Raw genomic sequence first — 15,865 nt, forward strand, 5'->3', positions numbered from 1 at the left:
TTCCCTCCCTCAGCTTAAGGCCACCAGCATCCGTGCGTGTTTGTCACAAATGGCGGGGTCCTCTTTCCCACAGCTGAGTGACGTTCCGTGGTGGGGGCAGGGGCTGTGAACCATCTCAATCCGTTCGTCCATTGACAGGCACTCAGGTTCTTTCCATGTGTTGGTTACTTTGGACAACACTGCAGGAATGCTTTCCTTCGGATATGTGGCCAGAAGTGAGATTGCTGGATCGTACGATTCTTCCGTTTTTAACTTTCTGAGAAACCTCTCTAGCGGCTGGACTAACTCACGTTCCCCCAGCAGTACAGAAGGGCTCCCTATTCTCAGCATCCTTACCAACGGTGGTTCTCTCTTGTCTCTTTGAGGACAGCCATTCCGACGGATGTGAGGTGATTCCTCATTGGGCGTTGATTTGCATTTCCCTGATGATGAGTGATGTGAATATTTTTGTGAATATTTTCCTGCATTCCGTAGAGTGTCTTTTCATCAGATTGACAGTTTCCTTTGCTGTGCAGAAGATTTTTAGTTTGATGCAGTCCTGCTTATTCACTTTTTTCTTTATTGCTTGTGCTTTTTTTTTAAGTTTTGTTGATTTGAGTACTCTCTATACCCAACATGGGGCTCAGACTCCCAACCTTGAGATCAAGAGTCGCACACTCCACCGACTGAGTTAGCCGGCCCCCCATGTGCTTTTAGTGTCGTATCAAAAAATCATTGCCAGGGGGGCGCCTGGGTGGCTCACTTGGTTGAGCGTCTGACTCTTGATTTCGGCTCAGGTCGTGATCTCACAGTTTGTGGCCTCGAGCCCCGTGTCCAGCTCTGCACTGACAGCACAGAGCCTTCTTGGGATTCTCTCGCCCGCTCTCTCTGCTCCTCTCCCCTGCTTGCAATCTCGCTCTTGCTCACTCTCTCTAAAATTTAAAAAAAAAAAAAAAAAAAAATCATTGCCAAGACCAACGTCAAGGAGCTTTTTCCCTGTGTGTTCTCCCAGGAGTTTTACAGTTCCAGAATCTTACGTTTAAGTCTTGAATCCATTTCAAGTTAATTTTTGTGAGTGGCGTGAGATAGGCGTCCACTTTTCATTGTTCTGCATGTGTTTTCCAGTTTTTCCAGCACATTTGTTGAAGAGACTATCCTTTCCCCTTTCCCCACTGAGTACTCTTGATGGCCTGGCCAAATACTAATCGATTGTCTACGTGGGGCTCTCTTTCTGGCTTTCTGTTCTGTTCCACTGGTCTATGTGTCTGTGACTGTCTGGGTGGTTGTTGTTGTTGTTGTAGTTGTTGATTGTTTTGGTTTTGTTACCATACTGATTTGAATACCGTAGCTTTGTAGTCTGGTTTGGAATCAGCAAGTGTGATGCCTCCTGCCGTGTTACTCTTTCTCAGAATTGCTTTGGCCATTTGGAGTCTTCCGTGGTTCCATACAAATTTCCATGAAGAATGCCACTGGGGTTTTTATAGGGACTACACTGAAGGTATAGATGGCATCGAGTCGTCTGGACTTTTAATAGTGTTGATTCTTCTGATGTGTGAACGAACACAGGACGTCCTTCCATTTGTACCTTCTTCGGTTTCTTTACTTAAAATTATTTTCGTTTTCATTGCACGAAAAGTGTTCACTTGCTTGCATCAATTTACTCCTAAGTGTTTTGTTGCTTTTGATGCTGGTGCAAATGAGGTTTTTTATTTCCCTTTCAGGTGTTTCACTTTTGGTGTGTACGAATGCACTTGTTTTCTGTATGTTGGTTGTGTATCCTGCAACTTTACTGAATTCATCAGTAGTTTTTGGGTTGAGCCTTTAGAGTTTTCTCTACGTAAGATCACGTCATCTGCAAATGATGCCACTTTTATCCCTTCCATTCCAGTTTGGATGCCTTTTACTTCTTGGTCTTGCCCAATTACTCTGGCCGAGACTCCAGTCCTATGTTGAAAAGAAGTGGCAAGAGCAGGCATCCTTGTTTTGTTCCTGATCTTAGAGAAGATGCTTCCAGCCTCTCACCGCTGAGTATATTGGCTGTGTGTCTGTCTTGTGTGGGTGGCCTTTATTACCCGGAGGCGTGCCCCTTCTGTCCCCTGTCGTGGAGGGTCTTTGTCGTGAAAGGTCGTTGTGTTTGGTCAGATGCCGTTTCTGCATCTGCTGAGACGTTCGGATTTTGACCTTTGACTCCGTCAACGTGACGTATCACACTTGTTGATCTGCGGGTGTCGAACCGTCGTTGCATCTCCGGGATAAATCCTACTTAATAACGATGTATGATCCTTTTAATGTGCTGTTGAATTCAGTCTCCTAATATTGTGTTGAGAATGTTTACATCTGTGTTCATCAGGAATACTGTTCTGTAGTTTCTCGCCTCCTGGTCTGGTTTTGGTGTCAAGATGACACGGCCTCATAAAACGAGGATGGGAGCGTCCCCCTGTCTCGGTTTTTCTGAAGGCGTTTGAGAAGGATCGCTGTTGAATTCTAGGTAGAAATCCCCAGGAAAGCCATGTCGTGGTCCCGGGCTTTTCTGTCCTGGGAGGTCTCTGGTCACTGATTCGGTCCCCTTGCTCATTATTGGTCTGTTGAGACTTTCTGTTTCCTCACGAGTCAGTCCTGCTAGGTTATCTGTCTCCAGGGATTTGTCCGTCTCTTCTAAGCTGTCCCCGGTTTGTCGGCATGGGATCATTCCTAGGAGTCTCTCCCGATCCCGTGTGTTTCTGTGGTATCTATCAGTCGTCGTGTCTCCTCTTTCATTTCTGATCTTACGGACTTGAGTCTTTGCGGTTCCGTTTCTTCGTCCGGCTGAAGCTCTGTCAAGTTTTGTATCTTCCCAAAAGACCAGCTCTTAATTTTGTTGCCGTCCTGCCCTTTCAGGTGTGTTCTGGGAAACACTACCATCCTGGCCGAGTTTGCCGGCGAAGAAGAGGTAAATCGTTTCCTGGCCCAAGGCCAGGCGGTGCCGTCCACCTCCGGCTGGCAGTCGGGCACCGGGGCCGGCCAGGCGCGGCTGGGCGCCTCGGGCGGCTCCCACGGCCTGGTGCGGAGCGACACCGGCCACTGGAGCGCCCCGTGTCTGGCCGGCAAAGGGAGCAGCGACCTGCTGTGGGGCGGGGTCCCCCAGTACTCAAGCAGCCTCTGGGGCCCTCCCAGCAGTGACGACGGCAGGGTGATCGGAAGCCCCACCCCGCTGAACACGCTGCTGCCCGGCGACCTTCTCAGTGGGGAATCCATCTAGGACCGAGAGGACCCCACGGGCACCACAATCAGCAGCGCTGGGAAGAGAAGGCTGACCCTTTCCAGTCCGGGCGGCGCTGAGGACCCCGCTTGGCCCGGAGCAGCCCGGCAGCCCTTGAGTACCTCCGTCCAGTACTGGGGACGCATGTCCGCCGCGGTCCTTGCGAACTGTCCACAGGACAGTGCGGGCTGCGCTTGGTCAGTGTCACACGCTAATGACAGGATGTTCCTCATAGCTTTTTATTTTGTGTCGTCTTATGTTCGTATGGTGTGTCGTCATTTTGATTTTTTAAGTATAAAAGCTGCTTAGACTAGTTCTATCATGAAGGGCACTTTTCAGATCGTGGGCTGGAAAGGGTTATTTTATCAAGGGGGGCGGGAGGGAGGGAGACGAGAAAGCCTATGTAAAACGAGCCTGTGACGATTATGCACATTACCAGAGGCGGCCCGTAGTCAGGGCGGCTGGTGTCCATCCCTGGGCACAGAGCGCGGGCTCCACGCGGCCGCCTGCGCTCTGCCCTCCGCTCCCACGGGCCCGCCTATGCACATTACCCTTGTTTCATTACTTTTTCCTGTCATTTTTTTTAATCCCAAAAAATATTTTTTAAAAGTTAAAAAAAAAAAAAAAAGACATATCGAACATGCAAATACTTGAATCCAGCAGGCCAACAAGGAGACGCGTGCGCTCGCTGCGTCCAGTTCTGCACTCCCAAGCTGACACCAGTGCGCAGAGACAGGCTCCAGGAAACATTTCTGAGTTCACAGCCTGTGTGCGTGTGTGCGCGTGTGTGTGCGTGCGCGCGTGTGCGCACCCCTCTGTGTTTGTGTGTTAAGCGTGTGAGGATTTAACTGTGGGTTTTCCCTTTTATTCAGTATATGCTTTTTTTTTTTTTGGCGCATTGGTCCAACGTTCGTTACTATTATTAGCTTCTAACTTTGCACTGAGTGTTCCTGCTCTTCCTTTCGCTAATCCCATACGTTAAAGAGAATTCATAGGACAGGGCCGGTGACAATTCACGTGTAAATGTTTACTCAAGGACTCTGTTACTGCGTTTAAAAATTACAGTGTATATCTCTGGATAAATAATATGTATACCTACGTTTAGCAGCTTTTTATTGTGGACTAATGCAAGAGAATTATTACCAGAGTATTGCACCATGTTTCCATTTGGAATATAAAGCGAAAGAGAAAACAGCTGGTGCTGGACCGTGGCCATAGATACTGGTGAGAGCCACCGGCCCCGCACGAGGAGCGGGGCCAAGCACTTGGACCTGGGTGGTGACCGCTTTCGGAGGGGCCCGTGCTCAGGGCTCCCACCTGTTTACAGACCCTTTTTTCTCCTTCAGACTTTAAAATTAAAAAAAAAAAAAAAAAAAAAAAAAAAAAAAAAAAATTTTAAAAAGGAATTTAAAAAAAAAAAAAGAAAAAAAGAAAAAAAAAAAAGAGACTTCCGTGGTAAAGAAACCTATTTTCCGAATGCAGATTCGCTACTTCAGAGCTCTGGGATTGAACAAGTGTCGTCGCTTCCCTCCGGCCATCGTTGTGGACTGTCGAGTGTCCCCTTCGTCGAGGTGACGAGACGTTGTGGTCACTGTCTTGCACATGTGGACGCGCTCTCAGGAAAGCCAGGGTTCCCGAGGGGCAGCTCCACACCATTTCATGTATTTTGTAACCCGACTCCTAGCACTGAAGATGTTATTAAAAAACAAACAAAAAAAATAAAAAGAAAGAAAAAAAAAGAAAAAAGGAAAAAAAAAAAACCACAAAGAAGAAAAATACCTAATCTCTAATGTGTAGCAGTTACATATTTACCAAATAACGGACTCAAAAGAAATAGATGTTTGAAGAGTGCTTTATATATTAAAAATTGCTTTATGTTTTAAAAATGATCAATGTTTTGATTGTTTTGCAAGAAAGAAAGACAATGGAGTAACATACCCTCAAGTATGTTTTAAAAATATATGAACATTGTGCTCCCTGCCTGCTTGATCAGGAAACTTGTGCATTACATTTTTTTTAATTAGCTTTTTAATGGTTTTATCAAAACAAAACAAAACAAAAAAAGAACAAAAAACAAAAAATTTAAAAAAAAAATGTAAAAAAAAAAAAAAGAGAAAGTCCTGCAAAATTGCAGATCCACAAAAGCTGGTTTTATAGAGGATCATGAACTATGCACAAACCGGGTTCAAGACTTGTTTTCTGAAGTTTAGTCGTGTATTTAGCTAAACAAACCTTCCTCAGAGTAAGTGCATCTCATTGCCGTTACCTGCGTCCTATGTATTTGACGTACACGTACTTAGGCGTGTACGGCAAATATATGTGCGAGCGCGCGTGCGTGCATGCGTGTGCGTCCAGACAGCGGGCCGTGCTGCCGCCTAGCATCGGGTTGTAGAAAAACGGAGTTTTTAAAATTGGGGATGGAAGTGAAGACGCTTTATTTGTTTGTTTTTGTTTTTTGTTAATTTTTTTTGACCTTTTCTTTTGAATTAAAGATGTCTGTAACTCTGAGATTAAAAACCAAGTTTGTGGCTTTTAATGTTTTTTCCTCATAGAATGTGATCGTTAAAGAACACGCACCGAGAGTTGCTTTCAAAAGGACAACGCTTTGTTGAATCTTAATAAATTGCAATTTTTTTCTTGGCTGTTCAAATAAATGTGTTTTTTGTTTTTGTTTTTGTTTTTGTTTTTGTTTTCCCAAGGACAGGTATCCTCGATTTTCACTTTGTATGTGCTGGGGGAGAGGAGCGCGCCCCTCTCTGATGGCCTCCGAGCCGACGCGAGTAAGGAGACGGAGCTCCGGATGCCGGGTGGCGGATAATGTTCTCATTTGTCTCGTACCTTTGCAGTTCGCACTGAAGCCCCACCACGGATGGTCGAGAGCCTGAGACGCAGCCAGGGCCTGCGCCCCCCCCCCCCCCCCCCCGCCGGCCCCCGCGACCCGGTTTGGGCGTCAGAAATATTTGAACAGAAGCGCATGATGGAGGTCTTCTGTGTTTCCTAGACGTTTCCTCGTTTATCCTTGTAAAACAACCCAAAATAAGCCGTGGAAGGTACGTTTCACGAAGCACTGGGCACGAGCAGAGCGGGAGTCCAGGCACGGCCAGGACGCGGTGGCTCTCTCGGTGCCATATCTCCCTCCGGCGGCAGCCAAAAGGCGAACACTTCGGTTGTTTTCTCGGGTCCGCGCCGAACACCATAACCTTAGAACGGTTCCGGAAGCATCGGCGCCTCCAACCATCAGGATGGTGAAGACGGTCTCTGGGAGACCAGCCGGCACGTCCGCCGCTGTGACCACTTGCCCAGAGACTGGCAGGACGAGGGTCTGTCTCCGCTCCCCTTCCGCGGCGGGAAGGCAGGCCCCTGGACTCCTGGCTCCGCCCCACCTCTTTGCAAAGCTGCGCAGGACCGCGCCGAGGGGCTCAGGGTCCAGCTCACGGCCGGGAGAAGCGCAAGACCAGAAGGGATGGAAGCCGGAAGCCGGGCAAAGCGCACCCGGCACTCCCAGCAAGCAGGTGCAGTGTCCAGGGTTTCTGCGAGAGAGCAAACTGGCAGCGCCTGCTCCCCAGGGCGACGGGCTCAGCGCCCCGAAAACATCCAAGGGGCGCGCCAGGCTGGAGGTGGGGCCGCCCCGGGCCCGGGAGGCCGGATCAGATTTTAACGGGCTGCGGAAGGCTGCGGAAAGCTGGGGACGGGGTGGGCGACCCAACGTAAGCCCAGGTCGGGAGTGACTGCCCGTGGGCCGGGAGTGGGCAGCGGGGGTCCTGGTGCCCACAGTACAAGAGGAGGCTCGGCGTCTGGAATCGAGAAGAGGGTAGGTGCGGAGCTGCGCTTTTTAAAACGTCCTGGCAACACCTGGGGAGAATGGCAGACAAAAGACCGGATGCCCGGTGGGTGGTGGCAGAGTACGCAGAGAAGGGGCTGTTCCAACAGCCAGGAGGCCCGAGGAGGAGGCATCAGGGGAAGGGGGAGGGGGAGGGGGAGGGGCGAGCACGGATTCCAGCGACGGAGAGGAGACGGGAGATGCTGAGCAGCTGAGCCCATGTTCGTTGACCAGAGCGAAACGCAGAGCAGCATTTCAAGAAGATTCTTCCCTGGTGCGGTACGCTCGGGACGGATCGAGGGAAACCCCCAAGGAAGCGTGACCGAAGTCATAATTAATTTGCCAGCTTTGCGCATCGCATCTCGGTGCAAACGCAGTTGATGAGCTCCCCTTGCGTGCCGCTGTCTGACCAGGACCCGGATAAGCAGCAGGCCCGGCCGGCGCCCCGGTTTGGGAAACGGAAGCACGTTTCCCAACACCCCCTCCCTGGGCACTTCTGCCTTGGGCTTAAGAGACCGTGTCAGATGCTACACAAAGCTGCGTTAGAATTCTCTGGAAACTTTTTTTAAACCCCAGTGCCAGGACACCTCCCAAACTAAGCAAGCAGAATCCCTGGGGGCGGGCCCCGGCCCCCAAGTTTTAGTCTCCCCATTTGACTCCATTGAGCAGCCAGAGCCGAGCAGCAGTGGCCTGGAGGAATCTTTTTCATCAGCCCAAAAGCTCCGTCAACCTCCTGGCCCCTGGAAGAGCAATTTCTTTCTTTTCTTTTCTTTTTTTCTTTTTTTTTTTTTTTTGCGTTTATTTTATTTTTGAGGGACAGAGACAGAGGGTGAGCGGGGGAGGGGCAGAGAGACAGAATGTGAAGCAGGCTCCAGGCTCCGAGCTGTCAGCACAGAGCCCGATGTGGGGCTTGAACCCACGAACCGCGAGATCATGACCTGAGCTGCAGTCAGACATTCAGCTGACTGAGCCACCCAGGCGCCCCTGAAAGCAATTTCTAAGTGCTCAGTTGGTCTCTTTTGGCAATTATAGATCACTTTTTTTTTTTTTTTTTTTTTTTTTGGCAAAATCCCCGTGCCAAGCGTGGTGCTAAGCACCGTACAGGACCTGTCATTTGCTCCAGCAGCCCCACGAGGTGAGGAACCGGGCTGGGCAAGGTCACAGAGCAGGCGCGAGGCTATCAGCTCAGAAGGGTCAGGATCCGGGCCCGTCCGACACCCCAGCCCTTGCACAGGCCCGATCCCCCAGGGGCTCTGGCGCGGGAGGAACGTGGTGAGATGCACTGACCCGAGGATCTTGAGGCCGCACGCTGTCAGAAACAGCACGACGGGAGGCGGGTGTCCAGGAGGAGAGTGGGCTCACGTGGGAGCCGGGCCGGCAGGAGTCAGCGCTGCGGTCCTGGGGCAGAATTTCTTCAGAAAACCTGTGTTTTGCTCTTAAGGTCTTTCAACTGATTGGGTAAGGCCCAAACACATCATTGGGGATAATCTCCCTAAAGTCGGCTGGCTGTACGTGCTAAACACACCCGCGAAACGCCCTAACGGCAGCGCCCGAGTAAGTGCTCGAGTGAGTGAGGGACACAGCCGTCACACGAGGTAGTTCTACAGAAACCTGGGCAGGCCTTTGACTTGTCAGAGCAGTTTGGCCTGACCTCACAGGGGCCACGAGGCAGCTCAAACTGGGAGTGGTCTGTCTGTGCCCGTTTAGAGGCAGGTGTCAGGAAGGGCGTGTCGCAGAGTCCTTGGCCAGCCTCCCTCCATCTGGACGCCCGTCCAACTTCACCCCGACGTGCTCGTGCCCAGGATGAGCACCAGCCATCTGCAGGGATCCGTAAGCCCCGTGTTGGCACTGGCCACGGCAAGCCAGGAATCGAGCTGTCGGGGTCATCGAGGGCGCCGCCCCCCACCTACAGAGAGTGCCAGGTGAGCCTCCGGGGCCACATCAGCGGATGGACCTGTCCCCGCACATCTGCGAACAGTCATACGTGCCCCCACCCCCCGTGAGACCGTCCTCGGAGAGGGGACGGTTCGGGTGGGCGTGGGCCCGGCTGGGGGCACTGCTGGTGGTGGTGTCTCCGCCGTGGGTTTGATTAGCACTCCCCACTGCCTCGCCCAGGCCCAAGCTGTGCTCTTCTGGATTCCCCTGTGGGATGAGGAGTCGTGGGGCCATCTCCCCGGCTGCCACAGACCTGGGACACGGGGGCCTGTGACGGCCTCTCCCCACCTTCCCTTACTCTCGGGTTCATGGCATCCCCACAGGATCGCCAGGCCGTCCCGGCCTGCGTGCTGGCTGCCCCTCTGCCTGGCAGGCTCCTGTCCCCGTGGCCCGCTGCTAACTGGGACGCCGTCCCCCAGCCTCCCTAACTGTGCTCTCCACACCCCCGGCCCTGTAACCGCGGGATACCACCGCTGAGAGCTCTGTCACCCTGGACACCCCCCACACTTGCTCCTTGCCTGCCTGGCTGCCCGCACAGGTGCCAGCCACCTGGCACAGGCTGGCCAGGGGCACCTGTCAAGCTGTGGGTTGGCCCACCTGCCATCTGAGGCTCTGCCAGCAGAGGGCGCCCTGTGCTTAGCGCCAGACCCTCGCACCCCTGCGGAGGGAGGGAAGAGAAGCCTCCAGCCAGAAAGAGGAAATAAAGGGGCCCTAGGTTCCCACGCCCTCCGCCTGGACGTCATCCGCAGGCGAGGGGAGGGGACACAGCACAGTGGTGCTTGGGCGCCCGGCTGGCTCGGCTCTGAGCACAGACTCCCAAGAGAGGCCCACTCTGCAAAATATTTTTACCAGAATAAATAGAGTCCCGAGCAGGATCTAGTCCACTGGGGGGGGGGTGGGGGGGGTGGGGGGGGCTCCAGCCCCACTCGCCCACCCTCCAGCTCCAGCCTCGATGGGCTGCAGAGTCCTATCACCCTCCCCATGGCCCAGTGGGGTTGTCCGGTGCGTGCACCGTCTCAGGTTGGCTGGCGTCTCTGCCTGCGGGGCCGTGGAAACGGAGGGTGACGGGCACGGGCGGTACTTGTGAGCGGATGCAGGGCTGTCCTAGCGGGCGTCCGGATCCTCCTCGAGCCTCTCGGCCTCCTGGGTTCTACCACCCCTGCCAGAAGGGGGAGTCAGCAAGGGGCCCCTCTGTCCTGGGGGCAGCAGCGGGTCACCCACCCAGGAGGCTGAGGAGTCGTCCAGCCAGACACCCAGCAGCCCTTGTCAAGGGGCTGCACTCAGACACACACACACACACACACCCGCCCCAGCCAAGGGTAAAGAAGCTTCTGGAGAGCCTGAAAGGGGCTGGACAGACCTCCAGTGTGTCTGTAGGCTGGGCGGGGCTGTCGGATGGCTCAGTCTACAGGTTCCTGCTGCCCAGGGATGAGCCCCGGGGCCTGGATTGCCCTCCTCAGCCTGCCCAACCTGCCCGGGCGGGGCGGAAGTCTGTCCCCAGGTGTCTGTCTGTCTGTCCGGGCAGCAGGAAGACGGGTGGGCTTGCCCACACGTAAGAGAAGAGCAAGGAGAAGGGAGGCTACAGCAAGCTGCACCACCCCGCCCGGAGCGTGCACCCCCCCCCCCCCGGGAACTGAGGGGCCAGCTCTCGGGCACCCCAACTTAGAAAGAAAAGGGCGTGGCAGGGAGGACAGGAGGGGAGGGGAAGGGAGGGCCTCAGAGCCCAGCTCGACCCCACCCCTGCACACGCTTCTCCTCTGCCTTCCTTTGCCCACCAGACTTCACCACGCCTGAGCAGGGAAGGTAGGAAGGAGAGCAGCCGGGGAGGCCAGCACCCCCACCCTCCTCACCCCTGCTCTGCACCAAGTGCCCGACCCCGCCATGGCCCCTCACCTGCTCCTCTCCTTCTTCTCGTAGACAGAGTGAAGCTTGTTGATCAAGAAGATTTTGTCTTCCCCCTCCTAGAAAGGCCAGAACACAAAGAGTGAGGGAACAGTTGTCCATCCGTCTGTTCAGAACGGTCCGTAGGGAGCTCACAAGGACTGTTGGACAGGACAAGCACAAAAGGTTTAAGGGGAAAAGAGGCACCAAACAAGGATGGAAAAACCAAGAGCCAGGCAATGGGCATACATAGAGATCTAAGCTTCCTAGCGGCCAAGGTGAAAAGGGAAATGTAATCGGGGGCCCAGTGAAGGCCAGAGAGTCAGCCTGACCCAATCTAAAACTGGTCCTGCCACTTACTAACTCTGCACTGGGCAAATTACCTCCTCTCTGACCTCAGAGTCACCATCTGTAAAAGGGAGATAAGAATGTCTGCCTCAAAGGGCTTGTGTCCCTTTCTACTGTTGTTCTGACCAATTACCACAAACTTAGCAGCTGAAGACAACACAAATTCATCCTTCGGTTCTGGAGATCGGAAGTCCAAAATGGGTCTCACTGGGCCTAGGATCAAGGTGTCGGCCAAACCGGCTCCTTCCACAGACTCTGGGGAGCATCCTGGCTTGCCTTCTCCAGCTTCTGCAACCCGCCCACAGCCCTGGGCTCGGGGCCCTTTCCGTCCCAACTGGTGGATCTGGAGGGCTGTGCGCTCAGTCAGCCACCCAGTTTCCCAGGCCCCGGGAAAAGCCACTCGGGGAGCTAGCTGAGCTCAGACCTGCAGCCCCCAAGGCCGCAGACCTGGGGCGGGGCCTGGCCTTGGGCAGACGCGGTCTGCAGCAAGGGCCCGCCTGGAGACCCGTCCTTCCGCTGGCCCCGCTGGCCGCGAACTAGCAGGTGGAGCTGTGCGGCCCCCACCCCCACCCCCAGCACTCGCCTGGACGAGGCGCGGCCCCCAGCCCCACGTGGATGCCGGGCCACAGGCACAGCTGGCCCCAAAGTGGCCCGAGCATTGGGTGCACGAGTGAAAAACCCCAGAAAGAAAACAGCCCTGGGAGGGCGGCGTCTGTGCGGGGACCCGCCGTCGCCGGCCGGTCCCGCCAAGCACCCAGCCCGGACCCGGGCAAGACACCTTCCCCAGCTGGGAAAATGCCACCCAAGCGACCCAGATGCCACAGCCACGTGCTTCTAACATGACAGGAGGTCCAGTAACCCAGCGGGGAAAGAGCCACGCTCGGGGCAGGAGGGACGGTCCGCAGGGCAGGGCCGGGCGGCCTCTCCACGTGGGCTTGGGTGGCAGGGGATGGGCGGATCCCGAGGGGTCCCAGGAGGGAGCCGCGCCCCGGGCTTCCGGGCCCACCCTGCCTCTCACACTTTCCCGACAAACTGCAACGTGCTTCGTAAAAATGTTTTAAATCCCGACCCGCTTTCAACCTCACTCCCCTGGTTTGTGAAACGGAGGCACGGAACGGGGTCCGCGTCCTGACATGAGTCCCCTAGGGAGTCCAGCAGCTGTTTCCATGTCTCAGAGATCCTCCCAGAGACTCCCCGCCCCGCAGGGCCGCACACCCTGTCCCCGGGGGGTCTCTGCCACCCGCCCTCCCCCCCCCCCCACCTCCCCGCCGCCTCCCTCATCACCTCTGCTTAGTACAGACCACACACAGTCCCCGGTGGTGTCACGTGTTTGGCAAATAGACCCTTTCAGCAGCCTGGGTGGGTGGGGGGTGGGGCTCAGCGAGCAGGTGGCCCGCAGGGCAGGGGGTGGGAGGGGCACTCACATTGCTGATCTGCTCCCGGAGGAGGCAGATGACCTTCCGCTGGCCCTTCACCACCTGGATGTTGAGGTAGATCACAGCCCTGCAGGAAATGGGGGAGTCGGTTGGGGTCGGGGTAGGGGGGGGGACGGACAGGATGGGGCCTCCCCCCCTCCCCCCCCCCCCCCCCCCCCCCGCGGGCCGGTCCTTCCCCCGGAAACCCCGCCCACCCGCACTCACAGCAGCAGGGCCGACACCAGGTAGACGGGGAAGGTGTTTTCCACCAGGTACCGGTGGACCCAGGGCAGCCAGGAGACCCTAGGGCCCGCCTTCTCCAGGCGCCGCACCCACACCTTGCCCGCCTCGTACATGGTGTCCAGGGTCCGGAAGGGGCCGCAGGTGCTGGAGGGCTTCACCCTGGGGGAGGACGGCGGCCGGCGCGTCACCCCACATCGCAGCGCCTCCCGAATCCAGGGCCGACCGCGCCCCGCCCCCAGGCGGCAAGCGCCCACTCACTGCCACACGGCGTAGCAGAGGAAGACGGCGGCTCCCAGGAAGGACGGGAAGCAGAGCAGCGAGATGAAGACGGTGCTCATGTGGGAGGCCAGCCAGGGCCTGCGGGGCGCCTGGCAGTTGGCCATCAGGCTCGTCTGGGGGCAGAGGGACAAAGGCTGCGCTCTGCCACTGCCCTGCCGCCTGGGGGGGGGGGGGGCCCTCCCCCAGGCCCGGCAGGGCGCCTCCCGCGGGGGAGGGGCCCTGAGCCCAGACCCCAGGACCGGACGGGCTCCCCTCCCCCGGGAAGCAGACCCTCCGCGTGTGAGCGTGCGGGGTGGGGCCAGGCCAGCCTCCTGCTTTACAGTGGGGAGACCGAGGCACAGGAGGGGGGGCTCGTCCACCGTCCCTCGTGTGCGGAAGAGTCCATAGAAACAACCGCCCAACTGACTGAAGGTCTCTGCTGGGGCGGGCACCGTGCCCGGTGCTTTATGAACGTCGCCTCCAGCAGGGCACTGTCCCCATCGCCCAGACGAGGAAATGGAGGGCCAGAGAGAACCTGGTTCCCAACCGCAACCCGCTTCCCTCGGCCCAGGTCGAGGCCTCCGCTCAGAGCAGCTCCCAGCGCCAGGCCCTGAGGCCCGGCGCGCTCGAGTGCCCAGCAACGCCCAGGGACCTGACAGGATGCCACCCAGCCTGTGAAAGGCAGTGAGGCAGTTGGGGGGGGGGGGGGGGAGCAGTCGGCTGTTCCCCGGGGACCATGGGGCTGACCCCAGAAGGAGCCCGGGGATGCCGGCCCCCGACCACTCGGGCCGAGGGGAGGGTTCCAAAGCCAGGGCTCCGGGTCCAGCAGCCTGGTGACCCGCCCTGGCTGCACACTCTCCCGAGGCCCTGCCACCCTCCTGGGGGCCCAGCGGGCACCTTTACCTTCTTGATGTAGAAGAGAAACACCAGCTTGATGATCTGGACGGCAGGGAGGAGGGGAGCAAAGAGGACCCCCAGCCTGGGGAGACAGGGGCGGGGGCTGCAGTCCAGAGGCTGGGGTCACGACCCCTGTGCCGCACCCCAGGGCTACCGTGGCCCGGCCCGGGGTCAGACCTCCCGGCCGCACCCCAAGGCTGGGCCGGGCTCAGGAGCCTGGGAGGGGAGGGGTCGGGGCCCGCGACGGTCCAGAGTCCCACGGCGGGGCCCTGCTATGGTCCCGAGCGGGGAAGGGGGCTCCGCCTTGGCCGGGCAGTGGCAGGCCGGCGGAAGATGCTCACCAGGTCAGGGTCTGCCCGTAAATCAGCTCCAGAACGTTCCCGGCAATGTCGAACTCCGGCTTCTCCTTCCTCTTAAGCTTCCTCTCAGAGATGAGCCTGGGGCAGAGGAGCCCCTGAGAGTCACTTAGGAGGCCCAGGCCCAGAGACCGGTCCCCGCAGGCAGGCACCCCGGCCGGTGACCCTCCCCTCGGGCCAAGCCGCCCGCCCTGCCCGCCCCCCTCAGGCGCCCAGCTGATGTCAGGGCACACGGCGGGGCCGAGGCCCCCAACCTGAGGGGCTCCAGGCTGCAGCTGACTTCCTCCCAGTGTTTTTTCTGTTTTTGTTTTTGTTTTTTTTAAGGAAACTCCACACCCAACGTGGGGCCTGAACCCACGACCCCAAGATGATGAGTCGCACGTTCCACTGACCCAGCCCGCCGGGCGCACCATCCCCCCTCCCCCCTCAGTCTCTGTTCAACGTCCAGGCTTCACACGCTTCACTGTTAAACATCCCTTTTTTTTAATTACTATCAAACGCATATGTTCCCGGAAAAAAAAACACAAACAGAAGAAAATAAAAACACTTCCAGCGTCAGCACCTGCAGCGCCCTGAAAACGTCCCTCTCCTTCCTTCCTTCCCTTTTTTCCCCCTTGCACAAGACTGAGATCATACATCATTTTGAAAACTCTTCCCCCACCCCCGATCTAAAAAGAAAACGGGGGTGGGGGGTATATCCTGTCTTGTGCTTTTCTCGGTTTGATGATGTACAGAAGAGGCGTCGTGGGTGCGGATCGACGGCCCCGATCCGGGAGGCGAGGCCCGGTTTCCAGGGGATCCCTGCCTGCCCTCTCCTGCCAGCGGGGGGTGGGGGGAGGGTGGCAGGTGCCCAGGAGGCAGGTGCCGGGACCGGGGCCTCACCTCCACACCAGCTCCCCGAAAAGCGTGTCCAGCAGTATAAAGATGAAATCCAGCACCATTAGCCGGTACAGCTCCTGGCCCACAAAGTTCTCCCAGCACTGAAACAGACCGGGCCTCAGCCCCCTGTGCCCCCGGTGCCCCCGCCACCCTGCCCGCCCCAGCAGCCCGGCTGGGGGCCCTCCCATCGGCCGCAGACCAGGCCAGAGGCGCCACACGGCGGGTGCCCCCCAGCCCTCCAGCAGGGCCGCCCCCCGCCCCCCCCCCCGCGACGGGCCCACGGCCTCACGCCTCCCCAGCGCCACCCAGGTCCCCCCTCACCTGGTCCCTCAGGGCGCCCACCCTGCGGCCCAGCCAGTGGTAGCAAAGAATCCCCAGGATGACCATCTTGAGGATGAGGTTCCTGGACAGGACGGGGGAGGTGGGGGCGGTGCTGAGACGGGGTGGGGGGGGGGCAGGGGTCATGCCCCAGGAAGCTCCGCCCACCCCGCCTGCACACACACCTGCAGACGGCCACGTACACCTGCAGCACTGGGGAGTCGTGTCGCTCCAGGGCCGCCAGGCTGCGGTACAGGTAGGGGGCCCCCAGGTTGAGGAGGCAGACCACCACCGGCAG

The 15,865-nt window shown here is 57.3% G+C and overlaps 2 protein-coding genes across 5 annotated transcripts in view; one reads left to right on the plus strand and one right to left on the minus strand.

Moving 5' to 3' along the window:
* Window positions 1–5,871, plus strand: part of TNRC6C (trinucleotide repeat containing adaptor 6C) — a 143,965-nt gene extending 138,094 nt beyond the window's left edge. For all 4 annotated transcript variants that reach the window (XM_086688175.1, XM_086688178.1, XM_086688177.1 and 1 more), the window contains one exon: window positions 2,857–5,871. In XM_086688175.1, coding sequence (XP_086544301.1) covers window positions 2,857–3,217 — 361 coding nt within the window. In that variant the 3' untranslated portion in view covers window positions 3,218–5,871. The remainder of the gene's footprint in view (window positions 1–2,856) is intronic.
* Window positions 5,872–9,803: 3,932 nt separating this feature from the next.
* Window positions 9,804–15,859, minus strand: TMC6 (transmembrane channel like 6). Its single transcript, XM_086688180.1, has 10 exons — window positions 15,753–15,859; window positions 15,571–15,652; window positions 15,253–15,350; window positions 14,356–14,451; window positions 14,021–14,096; window positions 13,118–13,251; window positions 12,842–13,018; window positions 12,626–12,704; window positions 10,866–10,933; window positions 9,804–10,131 (listed from the first exon to the last, which is right to left on the minus strand). The coding sequence occupies exons 2-10, from the start codon at window positions 15,634–15,636 to the stop codon at window positions 10,077–10,079; spliced, it is 849 nt and encodes a 282-aa protein (XP_086544306.1). The 5' UTR covers window positions 15,637–15,652; window positions 15,753–15,859; the 3' UTR covers window positions 9,804–10,076.
* Window positions 15,860–15,865: the final 6 nt, after the last annotated feature.

The sequence above is a fragment of the Puma concolor genome, chromosome E1 (genome assembly GCF_028749965.1).
Source record: "Puma concolor isolate L17-30 chromosome E1, mPumCon1.1.hap2, whole genome shotgun sequence".
In the NCBI taxonomy this organism is placed as follows: Eukaryota; Metazoa; Chordata; class Mammalia; order Carnivora; family Felidae; genus Puma; species Puma concolor.

Bases quoted from the DNA above. Each gene is read 5' to 3' on its own strand.
- TMC6 (XM_086688180.1), bottom strand. From the start codon at position 15,636: ATGGTCATCCTGGGGATTCTTTGCTACCACTGGCTGGGCCGCAGGGTG. The intron at 15,351-15,570 runs GTGAGGGGGGAC...GGTCTGTTTCAG, and splicing joins TGGGCGCCCTGAGGGACCAG to TGCTGGGAGAACTTTGTGGG. The intron at 12,705-12,841 runs GTGAGTGCGGGT...CATTTCCTGCAG, and splicing joins CTGGTGTCGGCCCTGCTGCT to GGCTGTGATCTACCTCAACA.